This window comes from Colossoma macropomum, unplaced genomic scaffold, assembly GCF_904425465.1.
Source record: "Colossoma macropomum unplaced genomic scaffold, Colossoma_macropomum, whole genome shotgun sequence".
Classification (NCBI taxonomy): Eukaryota; Metazoa; Chordata; class Actinopteri; order Characiformes; family Serrasalmidae; genus Colossoma; species Colossoma macropomum.
The window spans coordinates 39,292,617-39,309,661 of NW_023494789.1; the positions used below are offsets into that span (position 1 = coordinate 39,292,617).

Here is a 17,045-nt window from a genome sequence, read left to right on the forward strand (position 1 = left end):
CAGCCTTCAAACTGTATATTTTCACTAATATCTGTTCAGAACATTTACACCATTAAAATCAGCAGCAACATCAGCAATTTACCCAGCTTTAATTTTACTGTAATATAGTTCACTAATAATCATGCTGATCACTTCATACAGAATCAGACATTATTACTTCATATGACAGCTAAACAGCTAAACAACCTCTCACAGTTAAAGACAAACACCAAGGCAGAGAGAGAGAGAGAGAGAGAGAGAGAGAGAGAGAGAGAGAGAGAGAGAGAGAGAGAGAGAGAGAGAGACTTTTTTTTTTTTTACTTTTAAACCCCTTTAATCAATCATTGTCCACATACTAAGAGGGGCCACAACCAGCTCAGAATAAAATCACAAACAGAACAAAGAAAGAAAAGCAAATAAAACAAAAACCAGCTCAGCCGAGCTGCAGAGATCAGTTCACACATTCAGCACAAACCCACTGAGGTCATCGGGTCCACAAAGCAACCCTCCCGCCTCGTTCACATTGTCAATAAGAGTGTAGTAGGTAAATTTCAACAAGGAGTCGCTTCATGATCAATCTCCTGACCATCAGAACCGGGTCAGTACCCCCACAGCTCTCTATTTTGTTCCTCCTAGTACACCAGATAGCTAACTTAGCAGCACCATACAAACAATTTAGAAGAACTATTGTGTTTCTTTTTGAAACGGTGTACTTTGGACCATAAATAAATAAAACCTGATCAAAAGAGCCTAAAAACTTCAAACCCCATTCCTTAATTAAACCCATAATGGGGCCCAAGCGTGCACAGTGAAGAAAAACATGACTGTCTCTGACATCCCACAGAAAGGACACTCATCTCCCACTAATGGATCAATCCGTGCCATGTGCCTGTTTGTGGCTAAAATCCCATGTACAATCCTCCACTGGAGGTCACCCACCCTCTTCTCAATGGGTCTTTTGTACAGGGACCGCCAGCTACCTTTCGGGGAAGAGCCAGCCTGAACAACCTCAGTCCATTTAGACTGTCGCACGTCTCTCAAACTGTGAAAGTTCAGGGCTTTAGTACACGCAAGGTACAAAATCCTCTTAGTGAGAGTGCTAAAGAGACCAAGAGTCAGGGTTCCCAAAGACAAGAGCATCCCCTGACCCTCCTGCCAGTTTTGCATCTCTGGATCTCTCAAATCTGTCACCAGTTCAGGAAACACAGGCTCTTCACTCTGGCACTGGTCTACAGGGCTCATGTCCAGGTAATCCCACACAGGAAAAGACAGGTCAGACTTCAGCCGATTCAGCATCTGTAGCGCCAGTCGCACTGACCTGAAGCCACCTATCTCTGCCAGCTGTTCTGCTGACACCCAGTCCACACCCCTTTGTAAGTGGCAGACTTTGGAGATGCCACTTTCCAGCAGGGCCACTCTCAGAGCCCCTGAAACCTGGCTCAGCGCTGGAAACTCTGGGTTAAAAAACAGGGTCTTCAAAAATCCACACAGACGGTGCAGCGGCACTATCCCTGGTAAATGAAAAGAGCTGCCATGCCTCTGAGTAAAAAGAGTCAGTCCACCTAAATCCACTGCTCTCAAAGAAAGAGAGAACAGGTGTCTGTCCAGGCCCAGTCTACCAGCAGCCCTCAGGAGAGCGCAGGCAACATCCATCCAGCTGTGACGGCCATGATACAGCAACCGCTGCACCGCTTGCAAACGGAGAACAGCCACTCTGGACCGAATGTCTATTAGTCCCTGTCCTCCCTCCAACACAGGAAGATACAGGACTCTCAGCCAGTGCTGTCCATTTCAGAAAAAGCTCACCAGCAGCAACATCAGCAATTTACCCAGCTTTGATTTTTACTGTAATATAGTTCACTAATAATCATGCTGATCACTTCATACAGAATCAGACATTATTACTTCATTTGACAGTTAAACAGTTAAACAGCTAAACTGGAAGAGAAAGAGAGAGGGTGAGGGAGGGAGGGAGGGAGAGAGAGAGAGAGAGAGAGAGAGAGAGAGAGCGCGCAAGAGAGAGAGAAAGAGATAGGAAGAGACTTTGAAACCCCTTTAATCATCCATTGTCCACATAATAAGAGCGGTCACAACCAGCTCTGAATAAATTAAAAAACATAACAAAGAAGAAAAGACAAATAAAGCAAAAAGCAACTTAGCCAAGCTACAGCGAGGTCAGTTCACACATTTAACACAAACCCACTAAGTCCCACCCCCCCCCCTACAGCAAAAAAATAGTCCACATTGTCAACAAGGGTGTAATAGGTAAATGCAACAAGGAGTTGTTTCATGACCAATCTCCTGACCATCAGAACCAGGTCAGTACCCCCACAGCTCTTAATTCTGTTCTTCCTAGTACAGCAGATAGCTAACTTAGCAGCACCATGTTAGTACCACCTTAATTTAATTTAAGTACCACCTTGTTCCTTTTTGAAATTGAAAGAGGAAGAGAGAGAGAGAGAGAGAGAGAGAGAGAGAGAGACACAGACAGACAGCTATCAGTCGACCTATCCCCTAGTGATGGTGACTTTGCTCTTGACCTGTGACGTTTATGTCTGGAGGCATAGTCCCCTTTCAATAAATCGTTGAGAGGCCGGACAATCTGGGCATAATCTTGGACAAACTGGCGACAATATCAGAGACAGAGGTGGGGAGGGATCAGATCAGGCGAGTCAGCTAAAACAACCACAGCGCGACAGAATCACTGTCCAGACTTTATGAAGAGGCTGTATTAGACTAGATTTCTGGCAGTCGTTCATGACCAGTTATCCCAAAAACAGCAGCTAATCTAGGCTGTATTTTAAACAGTAAACTGTAGGCTGTTTAATAAACAGAAGCATTATGAAAGAAAGACGAAACCCGTAAACACGGTACCTGTTTAGCTCAGATCAGCTAGCTCAGCCAATGCTGCCTCAGGCTGGAGTTGAGCTGTGAAAGTGGATCTCAGCAGGTTTTGTGTGGCTGCTGATAATAGCGCCATTTTCTTTAGTTCATATGAGCAAAATGACCGTTTGGATGTGGTCTGTTCCTCGTGTGTGCTGGTTCAGTTCTCCCCTCTCCTTCTCCTCTAAACCGCACTTCTCTGTAGTGTTTTCTTGCTGGAGCTGCTGTTTTTTGATTGGTGAATCGTTTAAATTTAACCACCCTTCGTTTGTTTTGGTGTCTGAGTTGATATGGTCATAATTTATTTTTACTCTGTAACGTTATGAAAATTAAAGTAGCGAAGTTAAAGTATTTCATTAAAAATTAACTCAAAAGTAAAAGTACTATGATTTAATTCTACTCCAAAAAGTACCGTTACAGGGAAAACTGTACTCAAGTACAGTAAAGAGAGTAAATGTAATTCATTACTTACACCTCTGCAGCAGGGTCACAGTTGTTTTTTTATTTTTAGGACAAAAAGACAAATTGTTTCACACACACACACACACACACACACACACACACACACACACACACACACATTTCCTAAGCCACTTATCCTTCTGGGTTGCATCTATCTCAGCAGTCATTGGGCGGAAGCCAGGAAACACCCTGGACAAGTCGCCAGTCCATCGCAGGACAGACACACAGACATATATATTTACACACACATTCACACCTAGAGGAATTTAGCGTGTCCAATTAGGCTGACTGCATGTCTTTGGACTGTGGGAGGAAACCCACGCAGACACAGGGAGAACACGCAAACTCCACACAGAAAGGACCCCGGTCGCCTGGCCGGGAATCAAACACAGGCACCTTCTTGCTGTGAGGCAACAGCGCTATCCACTGTGCCACCATGCCACCCCAAACCATGCCAAAAGTCTTCTTGTGTTTCACAGAGTTTCTGCTGTCTTTTTTCCTGCTGTTTTTAAAGCCAATATTTTCTGTGTTTCTGTTTGCATTTGCATTATTCTGTGTGTTGTTCTGTTCACTCTGCTGCTGTTCTCTGTCATGATAAGCTCTTCTCCACAGCTTCCTACACGCCTCTTTTATCTTGGGATCTTAAACACATACACTATGGGGTTAACTGCTGAATTAGCATGAGACAGGAGGACACCTTGATATTATGACCATAGTAATGCACACTATGCATGAGGAATAGGAGGAGCTAACAGACAGCAAAGAGACCCAAGACTTGAACCAGTAAAGCAGCCAGCCTGTGTTCTTTTTGGTAATATGTGCTGGACTCAGTAGCCACACCTATATTTATATCTGTACAGCAGGGGGCACTGGAGTCAGACACTTATGAAAACTGCAAAAGCAACAGAAGCAGTATTGCAAGAGGTAAAAAAATCTTTATGCACAGCAGATTAAGAACGACAGACATTTGCTATTGTATCCTCAATTACTGTCCTTGCAGATCTCTCCCTTTCAAAATTCTATTTCATTTTCTTTGCTGTTATGTTCAATTCTAATCTGCTTTTACTGTATTAGTTAATCTTGTTTTCTCCCAGGTGACAATTTCAACTCAATATGCTAACCAATCAAGTAGGTCATAACAACTTCATTCACATTTGCCTCCCACTGTATGAAGCAGGATTGAAAGTATCTTTTGTTTTTAATATTGAAATCACAATTTGAAGGAGTGCAACTTTTTAAATCCCAAATGCTCTGGTCTTATTTAGAACTAGTGAAAGGAAAAGGAGTGAGAAACAGACAAACAAGAGGTTTTGAAATAATTTTATTAAAGCTAGCCACAATAACAAGCAGTACTATGATGTCAAAATTAAAATGGGTTGTGCCCACCCACTGGCTTAGGGGACTAGACTAGACTAGACTAGTGGAATTCTACATGGTGTACAGTGTATTGGCACGGCCTTCTTACCTGTTTGAAACCCCAAATGGTACAAATGATCAAGCAACTCTTGCAAACTGAGTTAGGAGTGTGCTGATTTATCCAACGTAGGCAAACCCCTAACACGAGACAAATGCTCCTGTAAACAGTAAGTGTGCTGGTAAAACACCCAACATGAATACACCCCTAACACAAGCTCTTGTAAAACCAAGTTAAAGGAAGTACAGATTAAAAATACAAAACCACACATAATTAAAATATGCAGTGGGAAACCTCACAGCCCTCAAGCCTTGGGTACACCACATGACTGTTAAAGTCTTAATGGATGATAAAAAGACTAGGCATCTCACACTATCATACTGGTTTTTTGGGCAACTGAAATATTGGAGATCACACTTCTCAACTTTTAAGCTCTTGCTGAACCGACAAATGTGGAACGGCTCACTGCTGCTGTTTTCTCTGCCATTTGCGTTGACACAGTAAAGAGTAAAGTGAGGCTCATGGATTTAAAAATATATTTAGTGTGGTATTGTTCTAAGTTTTAAATGTACATAAACTCGATTGTGCTCATGCCTCAAACTCAGCTTGTTGAAAAAGCTTCGCTCCACACGTGAGTGACTTTATGCCATTTTTCTTTGTTTACTTACTGTATTTTCTTGTTTTGCGCTTTCAGTTCTCTTAGGCCGTTGCAGGAATCCATTCAGATTGAGATGCTGATCAGTATACACTACTACATTATACTCAGAGTAATCTAGAGTCTGATTCTCTCTCCAACTGCCAAGTCTGACTGACCCAAAACTCTGCAGACTAGAGCCAAATAGCAAAGACTCAGCCTGACTGAGAATCAGCACTAAAACTGGTGTAAAAGTAAAGCAGTGTAAGCAGCTTGATTCCAGCTTTTAAGGCTTAGGCTCCTTCCCAGTCACACCAGCAAGGATTCTGATTGGTCAGCAGTTCTTACATGATTGATGTTGGTTAAGCAGGTACAGCTGTGAACGGAGAGACACACAGACACACAATATACCACAAAATATGTGTTTAAATGTAACAATATAGCCTATTAACACACAACGCTTGTGAACACCCATGTGTGGAGTACAAAAAAAAAAATGGTTGCATTGGAAAAGTAGATATTTTACCCCATATGTACCCAGTATGTAATTTATTTTCATCTAACGAAAGCAATTGAACTACTGAATATGAAATGAAACAAGGACTCTGAAATTAAAATACAGAAGGGAAGCTTTAATCTCAGAGTATTTATGATGATATTGGGTGAACCGTGAAGGAATTACAGATGAAGGTATACATATACATACATTTCAGAAGACCATAAGTAATAAGATAATTTAACTCAATATTAAATGAAACTGTTTAGTAGTTTGGCAGTCAACAACCCTCCGAAGGGACCCATAGACGTCACCAAATATTGGTAATAGTAGTTCTTTTGTAGGTTGTGGGGTTTAGTCAGGACAACTTAAAAGTATACTACCTTCACAGCATGTTATGAGAAATCCCAGCTAGAGGGCAACTTGATGATGGGGCAAATGCTTAGATAATTGTGCCAATCGAGGCTCCTGAAATGAAGTTATCCTGCCTTCCGCCCAGTGACAGCTGGGATAGGCTCCAGCACCCCACCGCGACCCAGAAGGATAAGCGGTTTAGATGATGGATGGATGGATGGAAGTTGTTTTGTGGCTTATGTTAACAAGTAACATGGCTTATGACTTATATATTCCTTAAAATGAAAAAAAAAAATAGTAATAAAAACAAAAAAGTTTATTGAACATCAAATATGCCCTGTGATGGACTGGCGACCTGTCCAGGGCGTATCCTGCCTCCCGCCCAATGACAGCTGGGATAGGCTCCAGCACCCCACCGCAACCCAGAGGGATAAGCGGTTTAGATGATGTATATATGTATGTATGAACATGAAATAAGTTAACAGAATGTAACACTAATTATTGTTCTGTTATCTTAGTATTTGGTGTTCAATGACATTTTAAGCATGTCGCGTTACTGCAGGGTTATATGTCTTTTTCTTTTTCATAGTCAGTTACAGTCTTTGTGCATCTCATATATGTCATCAGTTGCAGTAGGTTTTACAGTTATGCTATGTGCTATGTAGAAATTCTGTTTCCTGTACTGCTGACTTTTTTTGGAGCAAGTTGGCACTTTTTGATCCTAATTTATTTTTAATTAGATTTATTTCTAATTTAATGTGTTTCTCTTTTAAATCTATTTTTTTAATCATGTTTTAATCATCATTTTAATTTCCATTCTCCTTTACTTTTTAAATGATAGCAGTGTATGAAAGGTGCTATATAAATAAACTTGCCTTGGTTTTTGTAGCATCATTTTCTATGTTTCTGTTTGTGTTTCTGTCAGTATTATTCTGTGTCTCAGTCTGTTCACTCTGCTGCTGTTCTCCGTCATGATAAACTCTTCTCCACAGCTTCATACACGCCTCTTTTATCTTGGGGATCTTGAATGCATACACTATGGGGTTAACTGCTGAATTAGCATGAGACAGGAGGACAGCTATATCAATGGCAACAGAGGGCACCTCAATATTTTGACTATATAATGTTACAGTAAACATGAGGAATACTGGGAGCCAGCAGACAGCAAAGAGACAGAAAACCAGAACCAGTGAAGCAGCCAGTCTGTGTTCTTTTTGGTAGTATGTCCTGGACTCGGCAGCCAAACCTATATTTGCTCTTAACTGCCTTCGAGTGGTCAGGAAGATGTAACAATACAAGCATGTCATGAGAGCCAAAGGAGGAAGAAAGAAGCTGAAGAAAATAAAGTTTACTAGATATGAAGTGGAAATAACAGTTAAGAAGCTGCACTGAATACTGTCTGCATCCAAAGGGTTGTGCCATCCAAACATGGGGATAAAACTCAGCAACACAGCAGCGAACCAGCAGAGTGTAACCACGATCCAAGAGCGTTTTTTAGAGACTGTAGACTTATACCTAAGAAAGAAATAAATAGTATCAGTTTCTTTGTTCTGATTCTTAAATAGTTTAAAAAGATAAAACATCATAAAAGAAACACCATAGAGCTCCACATTGTTCTACAAATAGCTGTCACACGGTCGCAGTACTAGTCAAAATCTGATGTTATTTATCTGCAGGATGGTTATAGCTTCTTCAGATATAAGGATAAAAACTACTCACGTCAGAGGGATGCGCACACGGAGAAAACGGTCCACTGCAATGGCCAGGAGTAAAGCAACAGAGGCCACCTCTAGCATTATGATGACACAGCACATGAAAAGGCAGCCATAAAAGGGGATCTTCATATGAATGTCGACCAGCACAGCTATAGGAATGGCCACAGACCCCACCAGGAAATCAGCCACAGCGAGGGACACAATGAAACAGAAGGTGGGCTGTCTGAGGGCTCCACATGTCCACACTGCCCAGATCACCAGAACATTGCCCAGACAACATGCTACAGCAATGATCACCTCAAAAGGCAAGAAGACCCACACAGCACTGCTACCCATTGGAAGAGAAAGAGAACAACCAGTACAGATGGTGATGATGGAGTGTAAGAAGCTGGCTGTGGCTAGACTTCCTTGTGAGCTCTGATGAAATGCATTGAGTTTCGATAAGCAGTGAGAAAACTTCACACTTGCAAACACACACACACACACACACACACACACACACACACACACAGATAATAGGCTCAAGACACGTCCACAAAATTATTACAGGAAGTTGGCTGACTGTCAAAAAGCCAACGCTCAAATGAAACATTTTAAATCCATACAGCATGGGAATGTGACTAGCCATTAGAAATTTAATACTGAAGAAAGGGCTTTAGTTTTTCATAGATTATTAAAAACTATCCAAAATATTTAAAAATAAAAATGGTTTAAAATTTTAAAAAGTGTGACTAAATCACTTACAAGTGTAGGAAAAAGAAAGTTTGCTCTGGCTGAAATTCATAATTCAAGATATAACTGAATTCAGCTGCAAGTCCTGCAACAGCATAATTCCCTATCTGAAAAAACATTAAAATGTTCTTACAAGTCTAGTGACCTAAAAATGACTTCATGTGGTAACAAGAAATTGGACTAGTTTTATCCAACTCATATAAATACTTGAATGAAATAATAGTTTATTTTAAGACTAGAAAAGCTGAGAATTGTTCAAAAAACCTCTTAAATAATTCAATCATGCTTGGGTATAAAAAGAGCATCTAGGCCTAGATGGGTTGAGACTCACCACTTAGCCAAGAAATGCATAAACAAATAATCCAACATTTTGAAAACAAAGCTGCTCAATGAGCGATTGCAAGGATTTTAGGCAATTTACTCTCTACGGTGCATAATAAGTTCAGATCTGTCTCCCATTTATTAACTGTTGAGTTCTGTGTGCGCCTGTACCTGCTGCTACAAACCGTTTTCATCCCACAACTTCTGGAAGAAAGCATTACCACAGAGAAAGAGGGTGGGACTTTTTGAGGTATGATCGGCTCCCCGGACGAAAAAATTAGTCACCTTGTGTGTTTAAGGTGGTAGTAACCTCAGGCTTCTGCAAATGACAATGCACACGGATGATCGGGCTATAAATACCTTCAGGGTGTGTTACAGGATTTATAGATTGAGAAGATGTGGTACAGTGCAGTGAATGTCTCATTTGTTGTGTGGAAAATGGGTTAAAAAATTCATCAAAGGAGATGCCAAACTGTTGAACAGCTGAAATCCTATATCAAGCAAGAACGGGAAAACATTTCACTTTCAAAACTACAGCAATTGGCCTTCTCAGTTCCCAAATGCTTACAGAGTGTTGTTTAATGAAGAGGTGATGCAGCACAGTGTTAAACATAACCCAACTTTTTTGGAACGTGTTGCTGACATCAAATTCACGAGCATATATATTTTACAAAAACTTCTTAAATAAATTTCTTAGTTGTATTATTTGATATGTTGTCTTTGTTTTTTATTAAAATGTATTGATGTAATGTAATGCCCCATTGATGGTTCTGGGTATGCCAGAATCCAGAACATCTTGTGTATGCCAACACACCAGCTTCTAAAACATTTTAACACCTCCCCATAAAAAAAAGAATCCTTCTTGGAAAAATACAGAGTCAAAATATCTTTAACAGTGGACTTTTAGCTCTGAAGCTACATTTACCAAGATCAGTGCAGGACAAAATAACTTCTAGATGTGATAGAACTACACTAAAACTACACAGAGTCAAAATGGTTGCAAGAAAAGTAAAACTAATAGAAATATTAATTTTTGAAATTTTATGTTCTGGTTAAAAATCTAAATTTTTATAATTTGATTACTGTGAAACATACAGTAACAACAGTTCAGTACAAATTTCATCCCAACCCAGTGAAAAATAAGCACTTGGTGAGGAGTTCACTTATAAAGAATCGCAAAAATGATGAAACTTCGAAAATTAACTAAAAAAATACTTGGAGTAGAGCTATAGGGTTTTGCAGTGTCCCATGAATTTAATAGTAGTTTTCATATGAGCTTTTGTAAGGAAATCTATGACATGAATTGGTAGGGCTAGATGAGTTGGTATGGAATGACTCATAATGTTCTTTTTTTTTTTTCATTTTCTGCGTAATCTTGTTATGCAGTATAAAACCGCACTGGCACTGTGAAACATGCCTCAATCTTGCTATGAAAAGAAAACCACTCAACTCTGAATGGTTCATAAACACTAAACACAACTCAGTACACAAGGCAAGTGTTAAGGATTAAAAGTCATGTTTGAATAAATGTGTCTTTGTTACCCTGAAAAAGATGCTCAGCTGTAAAGTTTTTGACATTTTTTAAAGCTGTAAAAAGGTTTTTGTTAAAGTAAGCAGAACCTATTCATCAGTCCAGTTCCTTATTTTGGAGGAGAACAACGCTCAGATGATCTAGACTGTGTGCCTGTACAGCAGGGGGCACTCTGGACTCCGACATGATGTCTTATGCAGAGCAGGTCAAGACTGACAGACATTTGCCGCTGTAGCCTTAATTACTGTGTTTGCAGGTCTCTCCCTCAGACCTTTCAAAATTACAAACATGCCCCACTCTACTAAAGGACATCCTCTACATAGCTGATATACATAAAACTTACTGCACAGGTATTATGCATCCTGTTTATAAAAACAAACATATTTTCAATAAGTGATTTAATGAAAAATTTGCTCAGCTGAATCCAGAGATGGGGACACCAGTCAGCAACTCAGACTCAAGTCACATGCTGACTGACTCCTGACTCAAATCAACACTGACTTTAGACCTATGACTCAAAAAGAGGAACCCTCTGGGTGTTCTAGGTCTTTAAAGAAGGTCTAATGATTTTGTAAAACAAAACCATACATCTTTAACTTGTAGTTCATTTTTGGTTTAAATCAATCATCATGCTTATTTAAAATCTGCAAATATTTTAATAATACTCTTATTTTATTGGGATAAATTGGGGTAAATTTGGAAAACTATCCAATCAGATCTTTTTTCATTATGGTATTTAAGTAGATGCAGCCAAGTGAGCTCTCCCGTTGGCTAGGACTTCTAGGGGTGATTTGAAGGTCTAACATTTCAGAATAACCAATAACATAATAACGAACTTACAGTAAAATCAACCAGTCATGGTTTGATTTACTATGTTCTGGGCCAATTTCATGAAAATAAACATCATTCTAGGCCTTCTGAAAGATACATGACTGACTGTGAACACAAGAGCCAGCCTAAAGAAGACGTTTCAGTCTGAAGATAGAAATGGAAAACAGTGGCAGCTCTATGCCAGGATACGCTACTGAAAGCATCACTGTGAAAATACTACATGATAAAATGTTAATGTCTGTTACGTGTTCAAATAATACATGGAATGTATTCATAAGATGGAAATGTCCATGTTTGATATAGACCCTAAAATGTTTATATGAATCGAAGTTAACTTAGAGCTAATATACTACTAGATAGGTGTATTTTCTTTCCATGTTTTTGATCAAGTTTTGACATTCATATAAATTAAAACCACCAACCTTAATGAGGTAAATGAATAAAACCTTTAGTTTCCAACCTCATATGTGAGACTTGGCATGTTTGCTACAGTCATACACCGTCATTACCGCAGTAGATTATTAAGCTGTTAATAAGCTGTTTCAAGTTGTTTTGCCTCTTTCCTTTAAACACTGCATTTACTGTCTGCAGAGATTCAGTTCTGTTCCACAGAGGTGGAAAGCAACACATTATATTTACTCTCATTACTGTACTTCAGTACATTTTTCCTTGTAAAGGTATTTTAGGCACAAAATAAAATCATAGTATTTCTACATTTACTTCACATCATCAATTTCTAATAAATATTTTATTATACTATACTATTTTCCTTTTCACCTTGTTAAATGTATTCAGTTCTGAAAGCCAATCAAAACACGTCAGAGTTCAGACATTCAATGTTTACTGGAGGAAAAAAGAGGCTAACAATGTTAGCAACACACACAAGGAGCACAATTTATCCAAAAATGTATTTTACTGTCAACTTCATCTATTTTCAAATGAACTAAAGGAAATTATGTTATCATCAGCCTCATCAGTTTGAGCCTGAAATCCACCACCATCTCTACAGTCTTGTGTTGAGCAAGTAGCAGGCAGTTGCTGCTGCGCCAGGAGTCCAGCTGCTCGACTTCCTTCCTGGTTCCTTGAAGACGCAGTCATTGGTGTACAGACTGAAGAAAAGGGATGAGAGCACACAGCCTTGTGGAACTCCAGTACTGAGGGCCTGATGTGTGTTTTCCAAGCTGCACCTGCTGTTCTCCTGTTTGTCAGGAAATCCATAATCCACTGACAGATGGGATCTGGCACAGACAGCTGGGACAGTTTGATCTGCAGCAGCTCTGGCACTGTGGTGTTGAAAGCTGAGCTGAAGTCCACAAACAGAACTCTAGCGTAGGTTCCAGGACTGTTGAGATGCTACAGCATTAAGCGCAGGGCCATGTTGACCACATCAACAGACCTGTTAGCTCTGTATGTGAATGGCAGGGGATCAAATTCTACTTCATCTTCATTGGTGCTCTTTTACTGTATTAGTTAATCTTGTTTTCTCCCTTTTGATCATTTCAACTCAACATTCTAATTGACCAGGTAGGTCATAACAAATTCTCACACATGGCTTCCACTGTATGAAGCAGGATTGAAAGAGTCATTGTTTTTATATCAAAATCACAATTTGAAAGATTCCTATATCCTATATTATCAACAGTGATTGTCTTAACAAGTGAAAAAATATAACCTATTAACAGGAACACCCTCATGCAGAGTGCAGAATAAATGGATCTGCTGGTCTTCTTGGCCAAATAAATAAATAAAAAATAAAATGAACAGGCCTGGATCTCAATTTATATAAAACATAATTTCAACTGAAGTCAGAATATTGCGATTGGATATTTTACCCAAAACATTCAGTCCTAACATGAAGAATGTAATTAATTTACATGTAATGAAAGTAAACTTACTACAAGGATGAATGAAACAATGACATTAAAATACAGAATATAAGCTTTAACTGAGAGTATTTATATTGATATATATTGGAAATTAAAAGATGTTTTATTCATATTCTGCTCATTTCAGAGAACAATATGTAATTGGATGAATTAACACAATCGTAAATAAAATTATTTAGGACTTTTACACTCAGTGACTGTCTAAACGGACCCGAAGACGTCACCAAACACAGAATGTCTTCCCTGGTGAAACTCCACAGACCTGAAATGCAGCTGTTTTCACTCCCGGCTTCTTTTGGGTTTTTTGTGTCTGTTCTTTTGTTGAATACGTCACAGGTTGCACATTGAATTTTGGCAAAAGTAATTCTTGTGCAGGTTGTGGGGTTTAAAGTCAACTTTAAAGCATAAGACAGATTCTTCACAGCATGTTTTGAGTAATCCCAGCTTGAAGGCAGCTTGATAATGGGGTGGATGCCTAGATTGTTTTGCCAGTTGAGGGCTCCTGAAATTACTAAATTGCCTAAATTGTATTAAAAAGACAGATTTATAATGTATTTATAGATAATATATAAAATAGTATTAAATAGTAACATGACTGACCTAAAAATTCCTTAAATTTTAAAAACTAAAAATTTAATGATATATCAAATAATAACAGAATGTCACACAGATTATTGTTCTGTTGACTTACTGTTTGATGTTCAATTAAAATTTAAGCTGCTAAAGTTTGAAAAGTTGGGACATTTCATAAAATGCAATAAAATCAAGAATCTGTGATTTCTTAATTCTCTTAAATCTTTTTAAACTGAGTACAAAGAGAAGATTTCCAATATTTTAGAACCTGAAAAAAATACAGAATTGTATTTTGTAAACATAAAGAAATATAGAATTTGATGCCTGCAACACACTCAAAAAAGCTGGGACAGAGGCATGTTCACTGTGTAGTATCACTTTTTCTTTTCATTACAGTTTTTACTGGAACTGAAGATACTAATTTTTGCAGGTTTGCAAGTAGAATTTTTGCCCATTCTTGCTTGATACAAGACCTTAGCTGCCAACAGTCTGTGGTCATCGTCTGATTCTCCTCTTCATTATTCATGATATACATCCCACATATTTTCAACAGTGGTGAGCTACGACCTGTCTTTGCTTGCTGAGGCTGAGTCTTTGGTGGATGCTGATCTACACCCAGTCATGATTCCCTCGACTGTTACCAACCTGCTTATTGTGGAATGTTTCAAAATGGCGTAACTCGAAAATTCTATAATCTTGTCACTGTTATTGTGCCCTGTCCCAATTCAAAATTTGTTTATATTTAGAAAATACAATCAAGTTGATCAGCCAAAATATTAAATCTTAATTTCTATGTACTTCTGTCAGTTTAATAAAGGTTCAAAATAATGAACAAATCACAGTTTCTTGTTTTTATTGCATTTTAAAAATGTCCCAATTTCTCTGGAAATGGCATTGAATTTTTTTAGGATAAAACAACAAATTGACTCAACAGTGCCGGAGCTTTTCCTTTGTTTGATGGAAGAAGGAGCATTTACTGACGACTGTGATGGCTGAGCGACGTGTCGATCATAATTTTGCAAATGGTCAATTATGGTCTTTGTGCACCTCATATTTGTAATCAGTTGCAGTAGGTTATTACAACTCCGACTCCTGTGTAGCTTTTTGGTTTTCTGTACCGGTGTTTTCTGCATGGCTGTTTGTGTTTTTGTCTGTATTATTCTTGTTCTGTTCACTCTGCTGCTGTTCTCTGTCATGATAAACTCTTCTCCACAGCTTCCTACACGCCTCTTTTATCTTTGGGATCGTAAACGCATAAACTATGGGGTTAACTGCTGAATTAGCATGAGACAGGAGGACACCTAATTCAATGGCAACAGAGGGCACCTTAATATTATGACCATATAATCTTACAGTAAACATGAGGAACAGAGGGAGCCAACAGACAACAAACAGAACTAAGACGAGAACAAGTGAAGCAGCCAGTCTGTGTTCTTTTTGGTAATATGTGCTGGACTTGGAACCCACACCTATATTTGCTCTTAACTGCCTTCGAGCAATCAGGAAGATGTAACAGTACAAGCCTGTCATGAGAGCCAATGGAGGAAGGTATAAGCTGAAGAATATGAAGTAAACTAGATATGAATCGCAGATAATAGTGAAGAATCTGCATTTAATACTGTCTGTGTCCAAAGATTTGTGCCATCCAAACATGGGGATAAAGCTCAACAATGCAGCAGTGACCCAGCAGAGTGCCACCACGATCCATAAGCGGTTTTTAGAGACTGTAGACTTATACCTGGGAAAGAAATAAATAGTATCACTTTCTTTGTTCTGCTTCTTTAAAAAAGATTAAAGGGAGGGCTAACATATCAGTTTTACAACATCATTTCAAAGAAACACCACAGAACACCACTGTCAAGGTGTAGCACAGTATGAAACTGAAATCTGAAGTTATTTATCTGCAGGATGGTTATAGCTCCTTCAGATATAAGGATAAAAACTACTCACGTCAGAGGGATGCGCACACGGAGAAAACGGTCCACTGCAATGGCCAGGAGAAAGGCGACAGAGGCCACCTCTAGCATTATGATGACACAGCACATGAAAAGGCAGCCATAAAAGGAGGAGATGATACCAATGTCCACCAGCACAGCTATGGGGATGGCCACAGACCCCACCAGGAAATCAGCCACAGCGAGGGACACAATGAAGCAGAAGGTGGGCTTCCAGAGGGCTCCACATGTCCACACTGCCCAGATCACCAGCGCATTACCCAGACAACATGCTACAGCAGTGATCACCTCAAGAGGCAAGAAGAACCACAGAGTACTGCTACCCATTGGAAGAGAAAGAGATCAACCAGTACAGATGGTGATGACAGCGTGTAAGAAGCTGGCTGTGGCTAGACTTCCTTGTGAGCTCGGATAGAAACTTGCACATTCATGTATTCTACGTTAATTTGTTACACAATGCAAAACCACACCAGCATTGAGAAACATGCCTCAGTCTTTTAAAGACATCCTCTATATAGTCATTATTGTGGTGTCCTCCTAAGGCACACCGCTTGGGAGTCGCTCAGGAGGTGTAGACATGCAGAGCGGCTCTTGGAAGGCGCCACACTCCTGGGTTATCATACATTCACGTACAGATTAAATTACACATAAAAACATAAAGCCGTAATGCTGTGTGTGGTTTATAAGAATACAACTGCGAAATCTTCAACTATAACAATTTATGCATACCTAAATTATGGTTACAACTTCTTAGTTATGAATACGCATCTAAAACTGAGAATGACTGTCAAAAATATGTCATTGGGGTCACAGGCAAAATGCATTGAGTAGGAGACCAATCGATTCGATGTAGTGCGTCCTCTCCAGCGTCCTGGTCTCAACAGTTAGTGGGCAGCAAGATGGCTGAAGGAGACAGTGGAAACTCAACTATGCCTCAGGTAAGTTACAGCATTTGTTCTTCTATCTGTTAAGCACATTTGTTTAACAATGATTTGTTTCAAATAGTTTAAGAAAATTTAATGGTGTAATAAAGTACATTACCGTTGTAATCTTTGAGGGCAGCAGTGTTATATGGAGCAGGCTTAACGCAGTGGTGTTGTTTGGTTTCTGTTAACCTCTTAACTTATGGTTTTGGTATTGAGGGCTTCCCAAAATCTGCTTGTTGATCATTTACTTTACTCCTTATCCTGTAATTCGTTTTGGACTTTTTTTTGGTTAACGCTCACTTTTCTTAGTGATAATGCGAATATTCATTATTTTAATGTTATGCTAACATCAA

The 17,045-nt window shown here is 39.2% G+C and overlaps 2 protein-coding genes across 2 annotated transcripts; both read right to left on the reverse strand.

Annotated features, from left to right (window-relative positions):
• Positions 1-412: 412 nt before the first annotated feature.
• On the reverse strand, positions 413-8,291 carry LOC118807643 (adenosine receptor A1-like). Its single transcript, XM_036569680.1, has 4 exons — positions 7,942-8,291; positions 7,175-7,737; positions 919-1,433; positions 413-421 (listed from the first exon to the last, which is right to left on the reverse strand). The coding sequence occupies exons 1-4, from the start codon at positions 8,271-8,273 to the stop codon at positions 413-415; spliced, it is 1,419 nt and encodes a 472-aa protein (XP_036425573.1). The 5' UTR covers positions 8,274-8,291.
• Positions 8,292-14,780: 6,489 nt separating this feature from the next.
• Positions 14,781-16,130, reverse strand: LOC118808529 (adenosine receptor A1-like). The gene is made up of 2 exons (XM_036571278.1): positions 15,762-16,130; positions 14,781-15,549 (listed from the first exon to the last, which is right to left on the reverse strand). The coding sequence occupies exons 1-2, from the start codon at positions 16,091-16,093 to the stop codon at positions 14,889-14,891; spliced, it is 993 nt and encodes a 330-aa protein (XP_036427171.1). The 5' UTR covers positions 16,094-16,130; the 3' UTR covers positions 14,781-14,888.
• Between the last annotated feature and the right edge of the window lie 915 nt (positions 16,131-17,045).